We start from the raw sequence: 16,103 nt of genomic DNA on the forward strand, positions 1-16,103 counted from the left end.
TTACGGTGTAGTACTCCAGAGTGATGAAACGTTGGGATCTGTGCTGTTATACCTGGACAGGAGAGAGGCTGTACATGGAGGAGCTCACACAACATCCAGCACAGCTGTCAGCATCACCACCAAGAACACAAGCCCCTCTTTTGTCACGAAATAAGTCTTTTCACCATGCACCCACTGACTGAAGGCCACGCTTTCTGGTGATTCACAGGTTACCACGACTTAGCCCTGAAGATCCTATAATCCGGAGGATGAGGGCTATAATCGGGCTGCCCTCCACAGTGCAGATACCTCCTTAAAGCTCATCTCAGCTTCAGGAGCAAATCGCTTTTGCATACAAGTAGTTTTTTTGTTTGTTGTTTGTTTGTTTCCTTGTAGTTCCCTGCCCTCTTACCAGGTCAGATGAACGCCAGCACATGAGAACGAGTGGCTGAGATTGGGGACAAGACCATTTTCCTCTAATATCATCTGACCATTAGGTTGGTTTAGTACATAATGTAGTATAATAATAATAGAGCAATAATTTAGTGCAGTTGTACATAGTGTGTGGAATTGCATAGCAGATATATGGATGCACCTCCCCAAAAGAAAATATGCACTTGGAAAATCTGTTTTATACTTAAGAGCATTCATTTTTCAAGAAAATGTGGAATGTGTGTAAAAAAAAGTAACAGCAGAGGGGCAAAGCTGCTTCACAAAACCCTTCTTTAGCTCTGTATTCAGTGAGCGCTGGACCTGCTCTCTGAGGTACGAAACTTGCTGCTGCTTGGAGTTTCACCAGATAAAAAGGTTAATAAATGAAAAAAGGGGAATGCTTCTGGAGTCACTGTGTGTGGGGGAGAGGCTGGACGTGGTGCTTGGGGACATGGCTTAGTGGTGACATTGGTGGTAGGGGGATGGTTGGACCAGGAGATGACCTCGGAGCGCTTTTCCATCCTTAATTACTGTATGACAAGCAGCAAGGAGCTATTGAAATAAAAAGATATGCCTTTAAACACTTTAAAAGGCAGCGGGGGGGGCTCCTGAAGCCACCTCCCCTCAGGCAGCCGCCCAACGCCTCAGCGACCGTTGCGCGCCGCCGGCCGTTCCCGCCCCGCGCACGCGCGCACCCCCCCTCCCCTCCCCTCCCCTCCCCACCCGAGGGGGCGTGGCCTGGCGGCACGATGACGCAGCACCTTCCCCCCCCCCCCCCCCCATTCCCCTTTACGGGGCGGCGGGGCCGTGACGCGCGGTCACGTGGTGCGGCCGCCGCCGTTGCCGCCGTTGCCGGTGCCGTGCGCGCGCTCGCCTCAGCCCCCCCCTCACCCCCCCCCTGCTCCCGCGGCCGTTGCGTTCTCCCCCTCCCCTCAGCGCCCCCCCCCCCCCCATCCCCTCACAGCCTCCCCCTCGCAGCCTCCTGCTTCTTCTTCTTCTTCTTCCTCCCTCCTCCTCCTCCTCCGCCGCAGCCGCCGCCCTTGATGTGGTGCGGGGCCGGCCGGGGGACAAGATGCCGCCGTCCAAGTCCCGCAAGATCGCGATCCTGGGCTACCGGAGCGTGGGTGAGAGCCGGGAGCCGCTGTGAGGGGACACGGGGAGTGTGTGTGTGGGGGGGTGGGGGCACAACGGAGGCCGTGTGGGGATTTGTTGGGGCCACGCCGCCCCCAAGCCCTCTGTGGTGGTGGGGCCGCCCTATAACGGCTCTACCGGCCCTGGGGGGGGGGGCTGCAGGCCCTGAGGAGGCCCCACGGAGGGAGGCCGGGGGCTGCTGAGGCCCCGCGGAGGGAGGCCGGAGGCCGGCAGGGCGCCATGGCGGCGCCGCAGAGCGCTGCGGGCCCCCGGGGCCGGCGGAGGAAGCCTGGCGCTGCCTGGCGGAGGATGGCTCTCGGGGTGGGTTTTGAGGTGATTTTGGGGTGGGTTGGGGATAAGGAGCGGGCTGGAGGGCTGGGAGGCTGCGGGGCTACCCAGGGAGAGGGGTGGCCGTGGTCCTGCAGGCTGCCAGCACCGCTCCTCCAGGACCCCAGCCTCCAGCGCTCCCATCTCCTCCCCACAAGTCGCCTTCTAGTCGCTCTATTTCACTCCAATCCCTGCATTTGTTTCTCTTTTTTTATTTTTTTTTATCATTATTGCCTCCCTCCGTAGAGACACATCGCACCGGCGCTGCTGGCGGAGACAGTGCCGCTGGTTGTACTCGTACAGCCCCGTGGTGCCACGGCCCTGCTGAGCCCCTGGCTCCGAGGGGAAGAGCTGCCTGGAAGCGTCCAGCACGAGGCCGCAGCAGCCCAGAGCTTCTCTGGGGCTGCCCGCACCTGTAACGCCCTCCCCTGCGCTCGTGGGCTGCGATGGAAAGCAGGCGTTTTGGCATTTGGGTCCTTTTTCCTCATCGATCAGACCTAAAAGCGCAGATCGATGGCGAGGATAATGCGTGGCTGGAAAATACAAAGATCCTATAAAGAGATACTTTCCTGTAGAAACCCTCTTATGGCAGCAGCTGAATTAGTGTGATTTCTGTGGTCGTGCACAGCAGAAAGAAGCTGGAAAACAGAGCTTTTTTTCCAGATCGAAAAAAGGCTTTGTAAACAGGGGAGTTTTAGGTGTTCTGTGCGTAACTGCAGCCTGCCCTCGAGATGGGGTGAGGGCAAAAAGAGGCTGATTTTGTATCATCCTTGCAAGGACCAGCTCGCAGTAGGTTGATCGGTTTGCGTAGAGTATTTGACGTGACTTGTCACAATCAGTTTCGTTGTCCTCTTTTTTTTTTCTTGGATAAAAACAAGCAATGGGCAGTGTAAGTGGGAAGGAAAAATTCTTGAAATTCTGTTCTTTAGAAGCATGTGTAGGGGCCTGGGTGTGCTGCTGAGCATTGGTCCGTCAGCTGTTGATGGTGAAAAGCAGCAGTCAAAAAAAAAAATCACGATTAAGATAATTGGTTGAGGAAAAGATGGCACAAATAGTATGGGGTTGTTAATCCAGCGCTGTGGCCTAGAACATTTTGAGCAGTAGTGCTTATATGGAAGAAAGCATTCTAGAAAGGTATGGGCAAAAAGTTACCTAATGCCCATAAAGACCTACTGCTGAACTCCTTCAGCTCCAGTTTTCTGAGACTAGGGCAGTTTTAGGCTTTGTGGGACATGGTGAGTTTTATTAGGACAGCTACGAGTCATAGGAACACAGGAGAAGAAGGAAAAAAGTAGTTTTCCTCTCATTACCCTTGACAGCTCTCTGTTGCTTCGTTGCTCCTAGGTAGAAATCTTGCCTGTTAAAACCACAGAGCTGCTCCTCTTAAATACGGGAGCATCGCATTTCTAGGAAAGTGCTTATGTAACATCTCAGGCAGCAGAAACAGGTCATTGGGGTCTTGCTTCCATCTTGTAGGGCTGTTAGAAAAATATGGGACTTAAACCGCGAGATTTAGGTTGGATCCTTTGTTTACCCAAAAAAAGTTTTAAAGTCTAGGAGAATAAGCACGTAGTTTGGCTTCTGAGAAGCTTTAAAGTAAATCTTGCTTTGTGTCACAATGGCGGGAATACCAATCAAATGCTGGGTTAGGAAAAGGATCTAAGCTCTTCCTAGGATGAGATTTTGGGCAATAATTCCTTGGGAGAATGAAGAACGTTACTTTTGAGGAAAATGCAGCATTTGAACAGAGCTAATTTTCATTAGGGTGGGGAATAATTCCAACATCCAAAGAACAGCTGAAGGTTTGCAGGTTTCCTTTATAAAAAGGGAGCTGTCCTTACCCTGAATTTTGACCCTGGAGTGAGAGAGGCCATCTCCAACAAGGTGTAAGATGCTTCCAGTTGTATAGGTTTGGGTAAATGCTTGGGTTGTGTGAGCTTTTGGCGTTCGCATATGCAGCGTGGTGTTTGAGATGAGACTAATCAGCAAATAGCGACCTTTTTTTCCCGTCTCTCTCTCAGCTCTGACCCCAAATAGCCACGTTTTGGTGACACATATCAAGCAGCGAGCTGTTCCTGCAATTGATGACTGCAGCTCTCTCAGGCTGCGAGCGTGCAGGGTGATGGACAGGCACGGCCTCCAAAGGGTTTGTGAAACAGGAGTCTCAATCCCTCACTGGCTTCATGCTGCGCCCTTGTTTTTACTTGTACTGCATTTTACCCTTTTCCCGGTGTTGTCAAATGCAGCTGGGCTTGGGAGTGGTGTTTTGATGGAGTAGCTGTTGGTATAGAAAGTTCAGGAGCCTGCTTGTTTGAATCCACTCCCTCCGTCTTTCAACACCGCCAGCAACCCTTCGTAGGTGAAACTACCGCGCTTTGCTGATGGGAGAGATCAGCGGCAGCCTCGCCAATTCCCGTGCAGCCCTGCTGCTTGGGGAGGGAGATGCAGGCAGGGAATGTGCCAGGAACTTCAGGACTTGTTTTTTGGTGGAGAAGGCCAATTACACGTGGGTATAGCCTGCAGGTTGTGGCATGACACTAGACAGAAAGCTCACAAGAACGTCGTCTTTGGGTTTTGCTCGGGCCGAAAGCGGTCTAAAAAGAAAGTTTAGTTCCATTACGTAAATGTGGTTGTCTTGGTGAGGTTCTGATGACAGAAGTCAGGTGCATTTCATCCTAAAATCCGATCGTTTTGCAATGGGAGGAACTTCTCTTTGGCTTCTGATGTCAGTTAAGTGACCAGAGTGGAGCAGCTACTTCAGGTTTGATTCCAGAGCAAATCTGTCTGACGTGTGAGGAAGCGTGAGATTTCATGAAGTTAGAAGGCCTCTGCTGAAAAGACTCATCCTACATTGCCCTTGTTGTGTTTTTGCCATAATTCATTATTTCCAGTTACAGTTGGGCTATATTAGATATGCATGGAAGTAATTCAACCAAGACTAAGGTTTTGGTGTCTGGATCAATTTGGTGAATTTCTTAACAGTAACATTTACTCTGAAAAGCAGCGTGGAGTTGTCCAAAATGCATTTGGGTTGGTTATTTTATTTTTTTTGTCTGTATGAGAAAAATGTGAATTCAGACTGAATGTTGCTATCAGTGAGGTTTCTTAGATCATTTTGTAAAAACAGTTTATTGCCGGGATTCTCTGAACTGATGGATCTGAGATAAGCAGGAAGGAGCTGCTTGGAGCAGATGCTTCAGTGGTAGGTTGCTATCTCAGCCTCATCTGTCAGCTTTTTTTTGTTTCGCTGATAATTTTGCTGCTGGCATACTGGAAATAATTCCTGACTTTACACATTGGGACCGGTGATCTGAGAACGTTCTCTCCTGGTCGGTAGCTCTGAGAGGGGTCAGTCGAGTTGCTGGTGACTCACCTACTTACCTTTTTTTTTTTTCCTCCAGATAAGTAGCGCTCGGTGACTTTCAGGTTTATACATAACAAACTTTGGTGTGGGTGGGAAGCAGTTTTCAGACAGAAATAGCTGTGATCTGTGAATGTGCCATGCAGACACATAGTGAAAGAACTAGAGTTGAACAAAACTATCGGCCGAGTTCAAATTCATACAGAAGGGCTTCCAGGTGGCTGTGATGAGATAAAAAATGCCTCTTTGCCCTGCCTGAAAGGCAGAAAAAGCAGTGATAGAGACCTGTAAATAGTAAAGATAATCATTTGGGTGAAACAATTCCTGGTTGTGAGAACACGAGTCACTGGAGCATCAGGAGGCTGGCATCGTAAAATGGAGCTGGAGCTCTGCTTCTCCCTTCTGAAAGATGGCATCTGTTAACGTGTGCAGCCCTTCGGGGCTGGACAGAGGGAAGAGGTGATGGCAGGAGGCAATAAATTACCCGTGTGACTGTCGGGAGAGAAGGAGTGAAGAAATGAGTGCTGGTGCATGATGCAGCCTGATTTCCAGATCCGGTCGCTGCTGCGGCGTTGGGAATCCTGAGGCTGAGCAGGAAAATGGAGTTCCCTGGCTGCTGGGGAAGGTGAATGTTTTGCCAAGCCCTGCACAGCACCGGGATGAGCCCCGATGGCAGCTGCCAGGAGGCTGCGAGCGCCAGCTTCGGGTGCGTTTCAGCTGGGCCGCCGGCACGGCGCGGTGCGGGCTGCTGCAGTGCATCTGCTGGCAGGAGCTGGGAGCAGCGCAGGGGAGGCAGCGTGCTCAGCTGTAATATCAAGCCCGCGGGGTTATGTGAGGACAGGACGAGGCTCTTGCGTTAACTCCTCCGTTGCCTGCTCTGGCTTCCTCTCCTTGCAACGCTCGCGGGGTTTGCTTGTTCTGCGGAGTGTTTTGGGGCTTGGGAATACAACTGAGAGCTAATATTGACAGGGGGAACCAAGTGAAATACAGATCCTGTCATTCATAAGGTGCAAAATGTTCAAAGTGTTCCTTTAGAGGCACAGCACGGCTGTGAGCATGGACCTGGGGCACACAGCACCTGTGTGGGCTGCGCTGCTGCGGTGTCACCACGGGGACCACGGGGAGAGCGGCTCCAGCGCGATAAACGAATGCCTGGGTAACTTCCAGGAGCTCTCCTGAAGGTGACGTTCAAGGGCATGAGTTAAAAACTACTCTCGGCTTCAGTTGTATATTCAGGCCAAGACCTAAACAGTTCCTCTGGGATTTTCACGGTGTGCTCAAGCCCTGCAAGTACTGTGGGAGTGCAAGCTGACCTGTCCGGGTGTCAACCCACGGCGTCCTAAACCAGGAGCTGGAAATGGAGAAGCATCGAGCTGCCCTTGGTGCTTCTGAACCTGGCTCCTTAAGGACTCGAGAGGTTTCCTTTTCTTTTCAAAGGCCTCTAATTGAAGCAACCAGCAAATTCGTTGTGAATTCGCTAGCGTGAGAAACGGAGATGTTGTTCCTGAGCTGGGGGTGGGGGAGGAGGAAGGGTGGTTGCTTCAAATTTCTCTCTCCCAGTCCTGCTCAGGAAATTCGCTTTCGTTTGCTATGCCTGCGCACCAGGGGCAGCTGTCCTGCGTGGGGTGGGGAAGGGAAGACTGCGGAGGAAACCCACGTAGGTCTCTGTGGGATTTCAGATTATTGAATTTACCAAAACCACGTGAATGTGGACCATTTAAGATCGTGTTCTCCTTTTGACATGTATGAAGTGCAGCGGATGCTGAATTGTTTGCAGAGCAGGGAGATGCTTACATTGAACTCGTAACAAGGAGGTAAACTGAGGCAGGTGTCGAACAGGGCTGAAATGCTTTCAAACACAGCTTTTCTCTAGAGCTGTGCCTGCCACTTTCTTTTTCAGTTGCCTGCACCGAAGGCAGATGCAAACGTTCAGCGCAGGGTGGGGCTTTGCCTGGCACAAGCCTCGCTCACCCTGCCCTGGTGCTGGAAGTGGCTGGTTCCTGCCCACAGCCATGCCAGGCCTGAAGCACGGCCCCCAGCCCGGGGAATCGATTTCCTTCGCAGCTCCAGCAGGCAGCAGAAGTTGTCGCAGGACCTGGAGCAGGAGCGAGCGCTGTTAGGGGAGGGTGGAGCGGCCTCTCCGCGGCAGCGCAGACTTTGATTCGATCTGACCTGTTACGAAACCACATCTGGGAGTATTTTCCTCCGCCGCTCCAGATAAGCTTGAACACTTTTTTTTTTTTCTCAAACTTTCAGCTGCGGGCTTTTTGAACCCGAGTGGTTCCCTTGCCAGGAAAAGATAGCCTTGTAAAGGTGGTGAACCGTGCCTCGAGGAGCCACGAGGAAATCAAGTTTTTCAAGATTCTTGTTTAAATAACCTTCGGAGTCAGAGCTAGTCCTATCGGGCAGAATTGTGGAAAAATAAGGTGTTGACCAGTGGTAAACCTAAACCTCATTTTCAAGCCTTCAAATTCAAACAATGTTTTAAGTGGTACAATCTTGGAATTTGTGGACGCGCTTGGTGATAAAGATGCTGCAGTGGATCTCAGGTAAAGGTCCAGACAGAATCACTGCCCCTCTACTTAGGAAAAAAAAAAGTGAAAACAAGTCTAAAAGGCTCTGTTACGTTCCAGAGCAATCTTCAGTGCTTGCTCAGCTATCCCCCAGAATATCTGTTGTATGCAAATACCAGTCGGCTCCTCATTTAGGTGGAGGTAGCTATCCATTCCTGCAGCATGGAGGTGAATCACAAGCACTGAATCTGTTCACATGCACTGGTTCTTCCTCGGCTTGCCATACACACTTTGGTCGCTGTGCATGCAAATTTTGAGTGTTGTATGAAGGATGCAGGATGAGCATGATGAGATAACTGGTATAAATGGCTAGCACAAGCTGCTGAAGTGCAGATTTTGGATTATCAAGCATAACGCGCCTGTCGGGATGAGGACAGGACAGGCAAAGAATAGCTTGTGAGTCTTGGGAGTTCCTGCAGGAGGGAAAACTGCTTGGAATTTCTTGTGGGACTTCCTACGTGAATTGGAACATGAGGAGGAAATTTATAGTTGTTGAGTTTGGATGAAGTCCCTAGGAGCTTGTGGATAATGGCCAAAGATTAATCTTTTGGAGGCGTAAGACTAAGTAAATGATTTCTGAAGGCCTTTTAAGGACCAAAAGACCCTAATATGGGACATTCGGAAGACCTGTTCAGAAAAACTGCGGTGCTTACATCTTAAGTAGATCAGAACTGAAGAAATCATTACTCCCTGTCCCGGTTTGGATCATACTTTAAGCAGTGAGGTTTCCTTTCCGCCGTCTTTTTAATGTAGCAGTAAAGTTTTAATGAACGAGGGGTCAATATTTCTGGAATGGTTATCAGAATCCTTAAATATTTTAAATTACAGCAAGCAGAACAGCGTGCCTGCGAGATCTGAGCTGGTTATTTGTATTCTGCGGAGTGCTGACTTAAATGAATTTTAATTTGGAAAAAGAAGGAATACATAAGTGGTCTTCAGTGTGTGGGTGCCAACATGTGCGAGTGGAAAGCAAAATTATGCTATTAAAGTGTCCCTTGACAGCGTTGTCTCCTGAGTTAGTGGGATACATCTGTCTGGCTTCAACAGCTTGTCAGATTGTATTGCCAAAACTTCCTTCAAGATGTACGACCTCCTTTAAAGGTACTCTTGCTCCACGCAGAAGCGCTGGGATGCATCATGTGTAGGAAAACTCCATTAAATCTGTCCCGCGAGCTGTCAAAACAATCAGGCTCTTGACATTAGTGCAGTAGAGTGTTTTGCGTTAGGGCTTGGTCTACCGTTAATAACAAATTGTTGGTGTTCTAAAATCTGTTTCAGAATCACCATTTGGAGTTAGAACTGGAAGTTTCTGCTCTGAAACTTGCACATAAGCAAGCACTCTGTAGTTTGCTGCAGGACTGTCTTCTTGTCGCCTTGCTGTCTTGGGAGGCGTCCGTTTCTAATAAATGTTCTGCTTCACCCACGTGGCTTGGTGCTGGTGAATAAATTCTAACAGGAGGTGTTAATGGGGCTATTTTAACTCCGTTCGCATTTGTCAAAATTCTTGACAAATTTCTTGTTGGTTGCTAAACTTAAATCTAACAATTACTTAAATGCAAGATATGTTTGTGGTTGTTTTTTCTGAGTGGGAGCCTTATGATACCTCAACTATTTTTCTGCTTGTCCTCACTCATCTGCAGAAGTGTGGTGGCAGGACAGAGGAAGATTTAAGTGCCAGCGTTCCAGTGCGTAGCTTGTTGAAATGTCTGCTAGGTGAGCATCTGGGATGGTGTTTCGTAGTGTTGGGCTGTGCTTTTGTCAATACAAACCACTCGGAACAAGTGCAAGGTAATGGTGCTGCAGATAAATAAGATGATGCCTTCTCTCTTAGGATTTCTAAGCAAGATTGTGATCTTAAAAAGCCGTTCTCATTCATAATTTACAGCTAACGATGGGGCTGCTGGGTATACTTTTATTTGTTCTGAAGGTCATTTGGGCATCCCGTTACTTTGGCATCCAGCTGCTGATGTGGGCACGGGCTGTGTGTGCCAAAGGGTGAAAGGATTTAAAGGCGGAGGCTGGGGAGGAGAAAAAAGCACAGAGTGAGTGGGGTGCCTGCAGCCAAGTCTGAAGGGCAGCTCCTTGCGGGGGATGTTGGGCCGTGCCCCTGCACTTCTTACAGCATGGAATCGTGGCAGCCAGAAATGAAGATGGGGGTTATTTTCCCTAATAATAGGGCTAAGGATGTAAGCCCCTTCTGAAAGGCTTTGTACCAACAGTAAATCTTGGCCGTTCATCTACTGGCCTTTAGTAGTTTGTGTTTTACCCATTTCTGCCAAGTAGATGTCATGTAGTTAGCTTCTTAGCTAGTGTTTAAAATAGACTTGAATTTACGATTAACTGGATTAACTTATGATTTAACAGGCTAACAGCTGACTAATAACCACTGCCACACTCGGAGATTTTGGTGTCGGTGTGCAGGACTCACCCAGCAGACAAATGCAGCGTGCTGCTCTGTCTCTGAAGGTCGGCCTGAAGTTTGGGAGCCTTGAGCTGTAGCCTGATACTCCTCGTCTGCTCCAAGCTGCACGGCTGTGCGAGCCGAGCGCTGGGAGCTGGAAAATCCAGCTCCTGTTGGCAAGAACTTCCTCGTGTGCTGGAGCTGGACCGGCTGGGAGACATTTCACTTGTGAAAGGCAGTCTAAATGTAAAAATAGTGTACTGTTGGGGTACAGGTGTCATCATCAGTTACTTCCCTGGCGCTTTATTTTTTTTAGGTGGTTGGGGGGGGATTCATTTTTTTGCTGTTTATTCTATTGTGTTTTTTTCTCGTTCCTTGCAAAGATCAAAGTTCTATGCTGTGACCTTTTTGTACTAGAAGGTTTAAACACTGAGGATAGATTTAAAAAACTGTGTGAGCCAACAGATGGATACACACTGGTTCAGAAGGTGAGAAAGCCAGCTGGCTGTCATGACAGGCAAAACGTTTATAATATGTCATTGAAATCATGGGTTACCTATTCCATCTTCTCTGCCCTATGACAAAATCAACTATGTCATGCCATATTTGACAGGTCCTTGGCTTAACATTACTTTACTGTTTCCCAAGGTTGGTGACTCTTCCATGAGGTTATTCAGTACTCTGCGTGGTGTTATTCTTAACTCTATGGGCTTTTTTCCTGATATTTTACCAGTGCCTGTCATGCTGTGATTTCAGCATATCATTACTTTTAATGTTCCTTACCATTAACGTTTTTTCTTCTGCTTTCAGAGGCTGCTCAGTTACTTTCCTCTTCCAGACAAAATCCTTTCTCAGTCATCTTTGTTGGTTTTACAGTGTAGAGTGTATAGTATAGGTGTGAAGGAGAACCTAGAAAAGGGGTAAGTGTGTAAGAAGAGAAGGCTTGCAATCAGAATCGGTGAGGAGGTGTCACTGACTAGCTCTGGCTGTATAAAGTGCTCTGAAGGTGGCATTTAACTGATTGTAGCTGTTTGCAGCGCTGATTACTAAGGAGGGAAGGAACTTGGCACGTAAGCAGAAAGAACATGCAAGGTGCACATAAAGCTAGTTCAAAGAGCTGGAATTGAGTTGGACTGGAGACAACAGTAACTTTTTGAAGTTGATATAAAGCCATGGGGGGAAGTTTTTGTAAAGGGAAATACTGTTTCAAGCATTCTGGTTTTAGTGTTGCATGGCTTTGCATAGATCACAGCAGGGACTTGTGCACCTTACTAGTGGAGAGGTTGTGTCCTTGTAGCAGCTGTGGCAGTGTGCTTGGGCCATGACCTGCTGATTCCCGGGCTAGTGCAGAAGAATTCAAGTGGTCAAGATTCAAATTTATGGTCTCTGAGCAGTGTCTGCCTGTGCATCTGCTGACAGAGGTACAGGGGAGCTCACTGTGTCCTGCACTGCTGGTGGGAGAGAGGAGCAGCACTGCTCCTTGTCTGTAGCCCTCAACACCACCATTTCTGTTCTGTGCTAAGAGATCTTCATCTCGTCAGGGTGGGTACCTCAGTTCCTGCTCTGTGCAGCTTTGGGAGCACCCAGCAGTGCAGGACACAGCAGGGAAACGGTGCTGTGTGCCCATTCTGACCGCAGGTAGCAGCAGCCTTTCCACGAAAGGTGGGTTTTGGCTGCCACTTGCAGCGCTAGCAGTTGTTGACATCGGGTTCAGCAGACTTTGGACCATCAGCAACGACAGAAGAGCCAGTTACATTTACTGGCAATTTTAGGGCGATACAGACCGTCTGAGGCTGAAGCCGCCTGTTGTTGCAAAGATCCTCTAGTGATCATTGCGCAGTTACACCTCTGGGTGCCTTTACGCACACGCAAGGGCCCATTCCCCACCATTTCAGTCACATTTCTTGCAATTCACTTGGTGTTATGATGTGTTTGGGGTCAATCTCCTAGGCTTTCCTTTTGAAAATAATGCCAGGAAAAATTTGCTGACACTTTCAGAGGCTTTTAGCCTTCTGCTCGGGGGGTGGCTGTGAGCAACAACGAGACGTGGTGGGCACAGCTTTGGGCACAGTAAATGCAGTGGCTCCGGTCCTCGGATCCGTAGGGATCTCACACACAGACTGAGGTCTTTCATACTGACAAGGGTTCTGTGCTCTTGAGGTTTTCTGTTGGTGGTGTAGATCAGCTGGCTTAAAACGGTGAGATGTACAGCACGAGGAAATGGGGAGGAGTTCATTCTGCTGTCTAACCAAAATGCAAAGTTTGGGTAGAAAGACACGCTCTGTATTGTTCAATGGCACGCTGCTGCACCAGGCGGCCAGCTGCATGTAACTCACTGTGCCTGGTCTTAGCTTCAGCCAGTTGTGTAGAAATGGAATAAGGAAAATGTCTGAAAACCTGCTGTGAACCCAAACAGTTGTTTTATCACCTGCAACATGTGTGTAATGGAGCTCATAACCACTGTGGCTGAATTCAGCAGCATTGCAAGTGCAGTTCCTACCTGTACCATGGATGGAGGGCTAGTGCTGGTGGCTTCAGGGAGGTCTGCCTCTTGAAAAAGTGCTAAAACCTCCTCGTCCTGATACTTCTAACTTAAAAAAAAATAATTTAAGTTGTACACCCCAGCAAGCCCTAGCTTCAGGAAGGAACTGACTGGAAGCTGGGAGTTGCTTTGTGTTGAAACTGAAACTTTGAAGCTGAAGAAGGGGAATGCGTGGAATGCGTTAAAGCAAGAGACGTTTTTATTTCCAATGGCACAGATTTTTGAAGCTGATTCAATGATGAAACAATGGCAGTTACTGGAAGTATTTTTCAAAGGCATTTCATGTTACACACACCCAGTGATCCAAGGAAAGGTCAGGTTTATTCAGGTCCCTAATTATCTGCCTGAAGTGTGTGCGCAGGGAGAAGGGACTTGACTTCTACCCAGCAAGGAGTTAAATTTTGCCTCTTGGGGGGGGGGAAATGGTGTAAAGTTGAGTCTTTCTCTCTAAGTGTGTTGTAAACTGAAACATTAGGGTCTGATTTTTAGGTTTAACAAGCTTCCTTTTCAGAGTACAGTGTATCAAATTGTACCACCAAGCATTTAGTTTGGCAATGAACTCCCTAATCAGGGTAGCAGCACGTGCCCGGCAGCTTGAGTTACCTCTGAGTTTCTGCTGTCACCTTAAATCCTTTAGCCATGGAGCTGCAGGGATGCAGGGTGTCTGCAGGCAGTCTGAAGAGAATACAGAGGATGGTGTTCATCTGCACAAGTCAATGTCTGAATTTCCTTGGTCGTGAGGAGAGTGCAGGATGCAGTTCACCGGAGCTGTTTAAAGCACCTTTAATGCAGCCAGCTGTGAATACTGTGGCTAGGTGAGATGTATGCCAGGCAAGTTTCTGGATTTCTTTTTAAAACCTTGTAGCAGCTTTTCCATCTTCAACAACCGGTAGTTAGCATGTGAAATTAAAATCCTTTATCAAAAGGGAAATACCAGGCAAGCTGTCGCTCTTTTTTCTGCTGGCAAGGGTAAGAAGCAGAGGTAACTGCACTGTGCACTGAAATACCTGAAACTTATCTTCTGACAATCACTTGGTGAAGTTGGTGACTTAAATGAGGCGAAATGGACATATGGAAGTATCAGCTAAGCTGTTGCATCAAAACAACAGAATTTTTTCTCTAAATACTTCCCTCGACACCCAGTGCATTGCAACAACCTGTAAGTGAACATGGAGGGGCAAGCGCTGCTGCTGGATAGAGCAAGGTGGTTGTTCCACATCAGGGATTTTCTGCTTTCCTTACAGAAAATTTTATCTGGAGAGCATTATTAGGACTTCTTGGTTTGTTTTGAAGGCTTGTTGCTGGCAGCCTAGCCAGGGCCTGCACAAATACATGTGAGTTTGCCTGCTTTGAAATGTAAAAGAAATGAGGAAGCCAGCTGCCTTCCGTTCAGAGGGACTCTCAGATTGCTTCTGGCTTGCAGAGGAATACCTCTGATAAACCTCAGAAAGGTTGTGCAAGGCAGGAGGAAGGGAAACCAGCACGTGTCCTTTTCCTCCTCCAGGCTTGTGCTCTTTATACTATAGACTGTCACGTGAGCGTTGTCTTCTGCTCTAGGAGTGGTTCTTGCTACAATACCTTGCCTGAGACCTCAAATACCTTGCCTTGTGTCATGATGGGAAAGTAGATCTGGAGAAGGCAGGGAGCAGTGCTAGCAACAGCATAGAGTGCCACAGAGGTTGAAAAAGAGCTTGTGTTGTCCTGAAATACTGTTCCAGCTGTCATTAAGGTCTCTTCTGTTCCTGAGGTCCTTTTATAAGTACAGATCTTGTAGTTTGTCCTTGATAAAGCTCCGATAGCAGAGAGGAGTGCCACCAGTCCTGGAGTTGTGAATGGAGCATGAATATCACAAGTGCAGCAATTGAGCTTTGAGGCTGTGTCAGAGATTCTTCTCTAGAAGCGTGAGAGGACCTTTTTTTAAATCCTGTTACCATACTGATGATGTCACAAGGAAATCACTACAAAAGGGGTAAAACTGCATCTCAAAATAGATGTATGTGCCATGATTATACATGATAATTCCTTGTAATTCAAAGTAGTATTAATAGAACTAAGTTGTATCTGAATAAAACACAACTCGTTGTATTGTCTCTGGAAGTTTAGGAACAGAATTCTCCGTTGAGCCAGATATTTCTCTAGCCATTTGAATGATTTACTGAACTGCATAGCAGTGGTCAGCAGAATAGCAACTGCATGTGGTTAGTACCTGAGAGGGAGAAAAATCTCAGTTAACCATAGAGAATTGCTAACGATGAAGCCTGGGATGAATGGTAAGTTAATAATGAATTTGAGATCTCCTAGCTTGCGAAAAGGTTGTTGTACAAGACCAGTTCTACAATTCCCTTTGCCACCTGGTTGAACCTTCCATCTGCTCCAAAAAAAACATTTGGTCCTCTTCAGTGCTCTGAGGACAAGGAGATAATTTGCCCCAGGAAGGTGCTGGGGTCTCCATTTTGCACGTCTTGGTTTTCCAAATTTAAAAAAAGATAAAGGTCCCAACATTCAAGTTACTTATAACTTTAAGCATTGAATTGTAATCTGTGTGAAACACTGCAAGTTGGGTATCCATGTGTGTGAGATGCTGAAGTCTGGGCGTGCAGTAGGGTTATCTAATTCAATACCACTGACAGCATTTTATTATTAAATTCCTTGGACTTTGACAAAATCTGAATTGATTTGTTCTGTAGGTAGGAGCAGATCTACTCAGAGACTGACTTCTGTAAGATGCTGGGTTTGTGGTATGAATGGGTTAGATGCTGCCAGCCGTTCAGCGTTTAATAATTAAGCACAGCACATAAGCAGGCATTTCTGTGAAAAAGACGGATTGAAGAAACCACAGGCACCTAAAATCCGAGTGGAACAGAGAAGTGCAACTCCTCAGGGGCTGTCGCTCCTGACCCCATCATATTTTTTACTGATGGCTCGTGCAGCTCATTTCTAGCATGGAGAAATCCTCCCTGGTCAGATCAAACTGCTGCCTGTGGCCGTCATTGTGGTGATGCCACGTTAGAGGGCAGCTGCGGGGCTGAGCTTGCACAATGCTGTGCTTGTGGGGCCGTTGTTCGCCTGCCTGCCTGGCCGCTTGCATCATTTCTGTCTCCTGGGGAGATCGTTCGGGGGGGAAGTTGGCAGCAGATGAGACTTTCAGCTGGGTTTTCCCTCTGCCTGTGGACGTGGGGAGAGGTTGGCAGGCAGGTGGCACACCAAACAGGTGATAGCCTCTTTTGGGAGGCCACCTGCTGATGAGCACACATGAGCTGGGTTGCTCATGTTTGTAGTGAATTGCCTTGTGATGTGTAGCCTGAAATATAAGGGTAGACTAAATACCACAGCTCTCGTCCGAGAAGTAAAAGGATG

The 16,103-nt window shown here is 48.1% G+C and overlaps 1 protein-coding gene across 3 annotated transcripts in view; it reads left to right on the top strand.

Moving 5' to 3' along the window:
* RHEB (Ras homolog, mTORC1 binding) overlaps positions 1 to 16,103 on the top strand; it is a 41,752-nt gene that overhangs the window by 892 nt on the left and 24,757 nt on the right. The window contains exon 1 of one of the 3 annotated variants that reach the window (XM_027450393.3): positions 1,231 to 1,535. The exons of the other annotated variants lie outside the window; for them this stretch is intronic. Coding sequence (XP_027306194.1) covers positions 1,484 to 1,535 — 52 coding nt within the window. The 5' untranslated portion in view covers positions 1,231 to 1,483. Of the gene's footprint in view, positions 1 to 1,230; positions 1,536 to 16,103 lie in introns of those variants that run through there. 3 annotated transcript variants of the gene reach the window in all.

Source organism: Anas platyrhynchos, chromosome 2 (assembly GCF_047663525.1).
Source record: "Anas platyrhynchos isolate ZD024472 breed Pekin duck chromosome 2, IASCAAS_PekinDuck_T2T, whole genome shotgun sequence".
Lineage (NCBI taxonomy): Eukaryota > Metazoa > Chordata > Aves > Anseriformes > Anatidae > Anas > Anas platyrhynchos.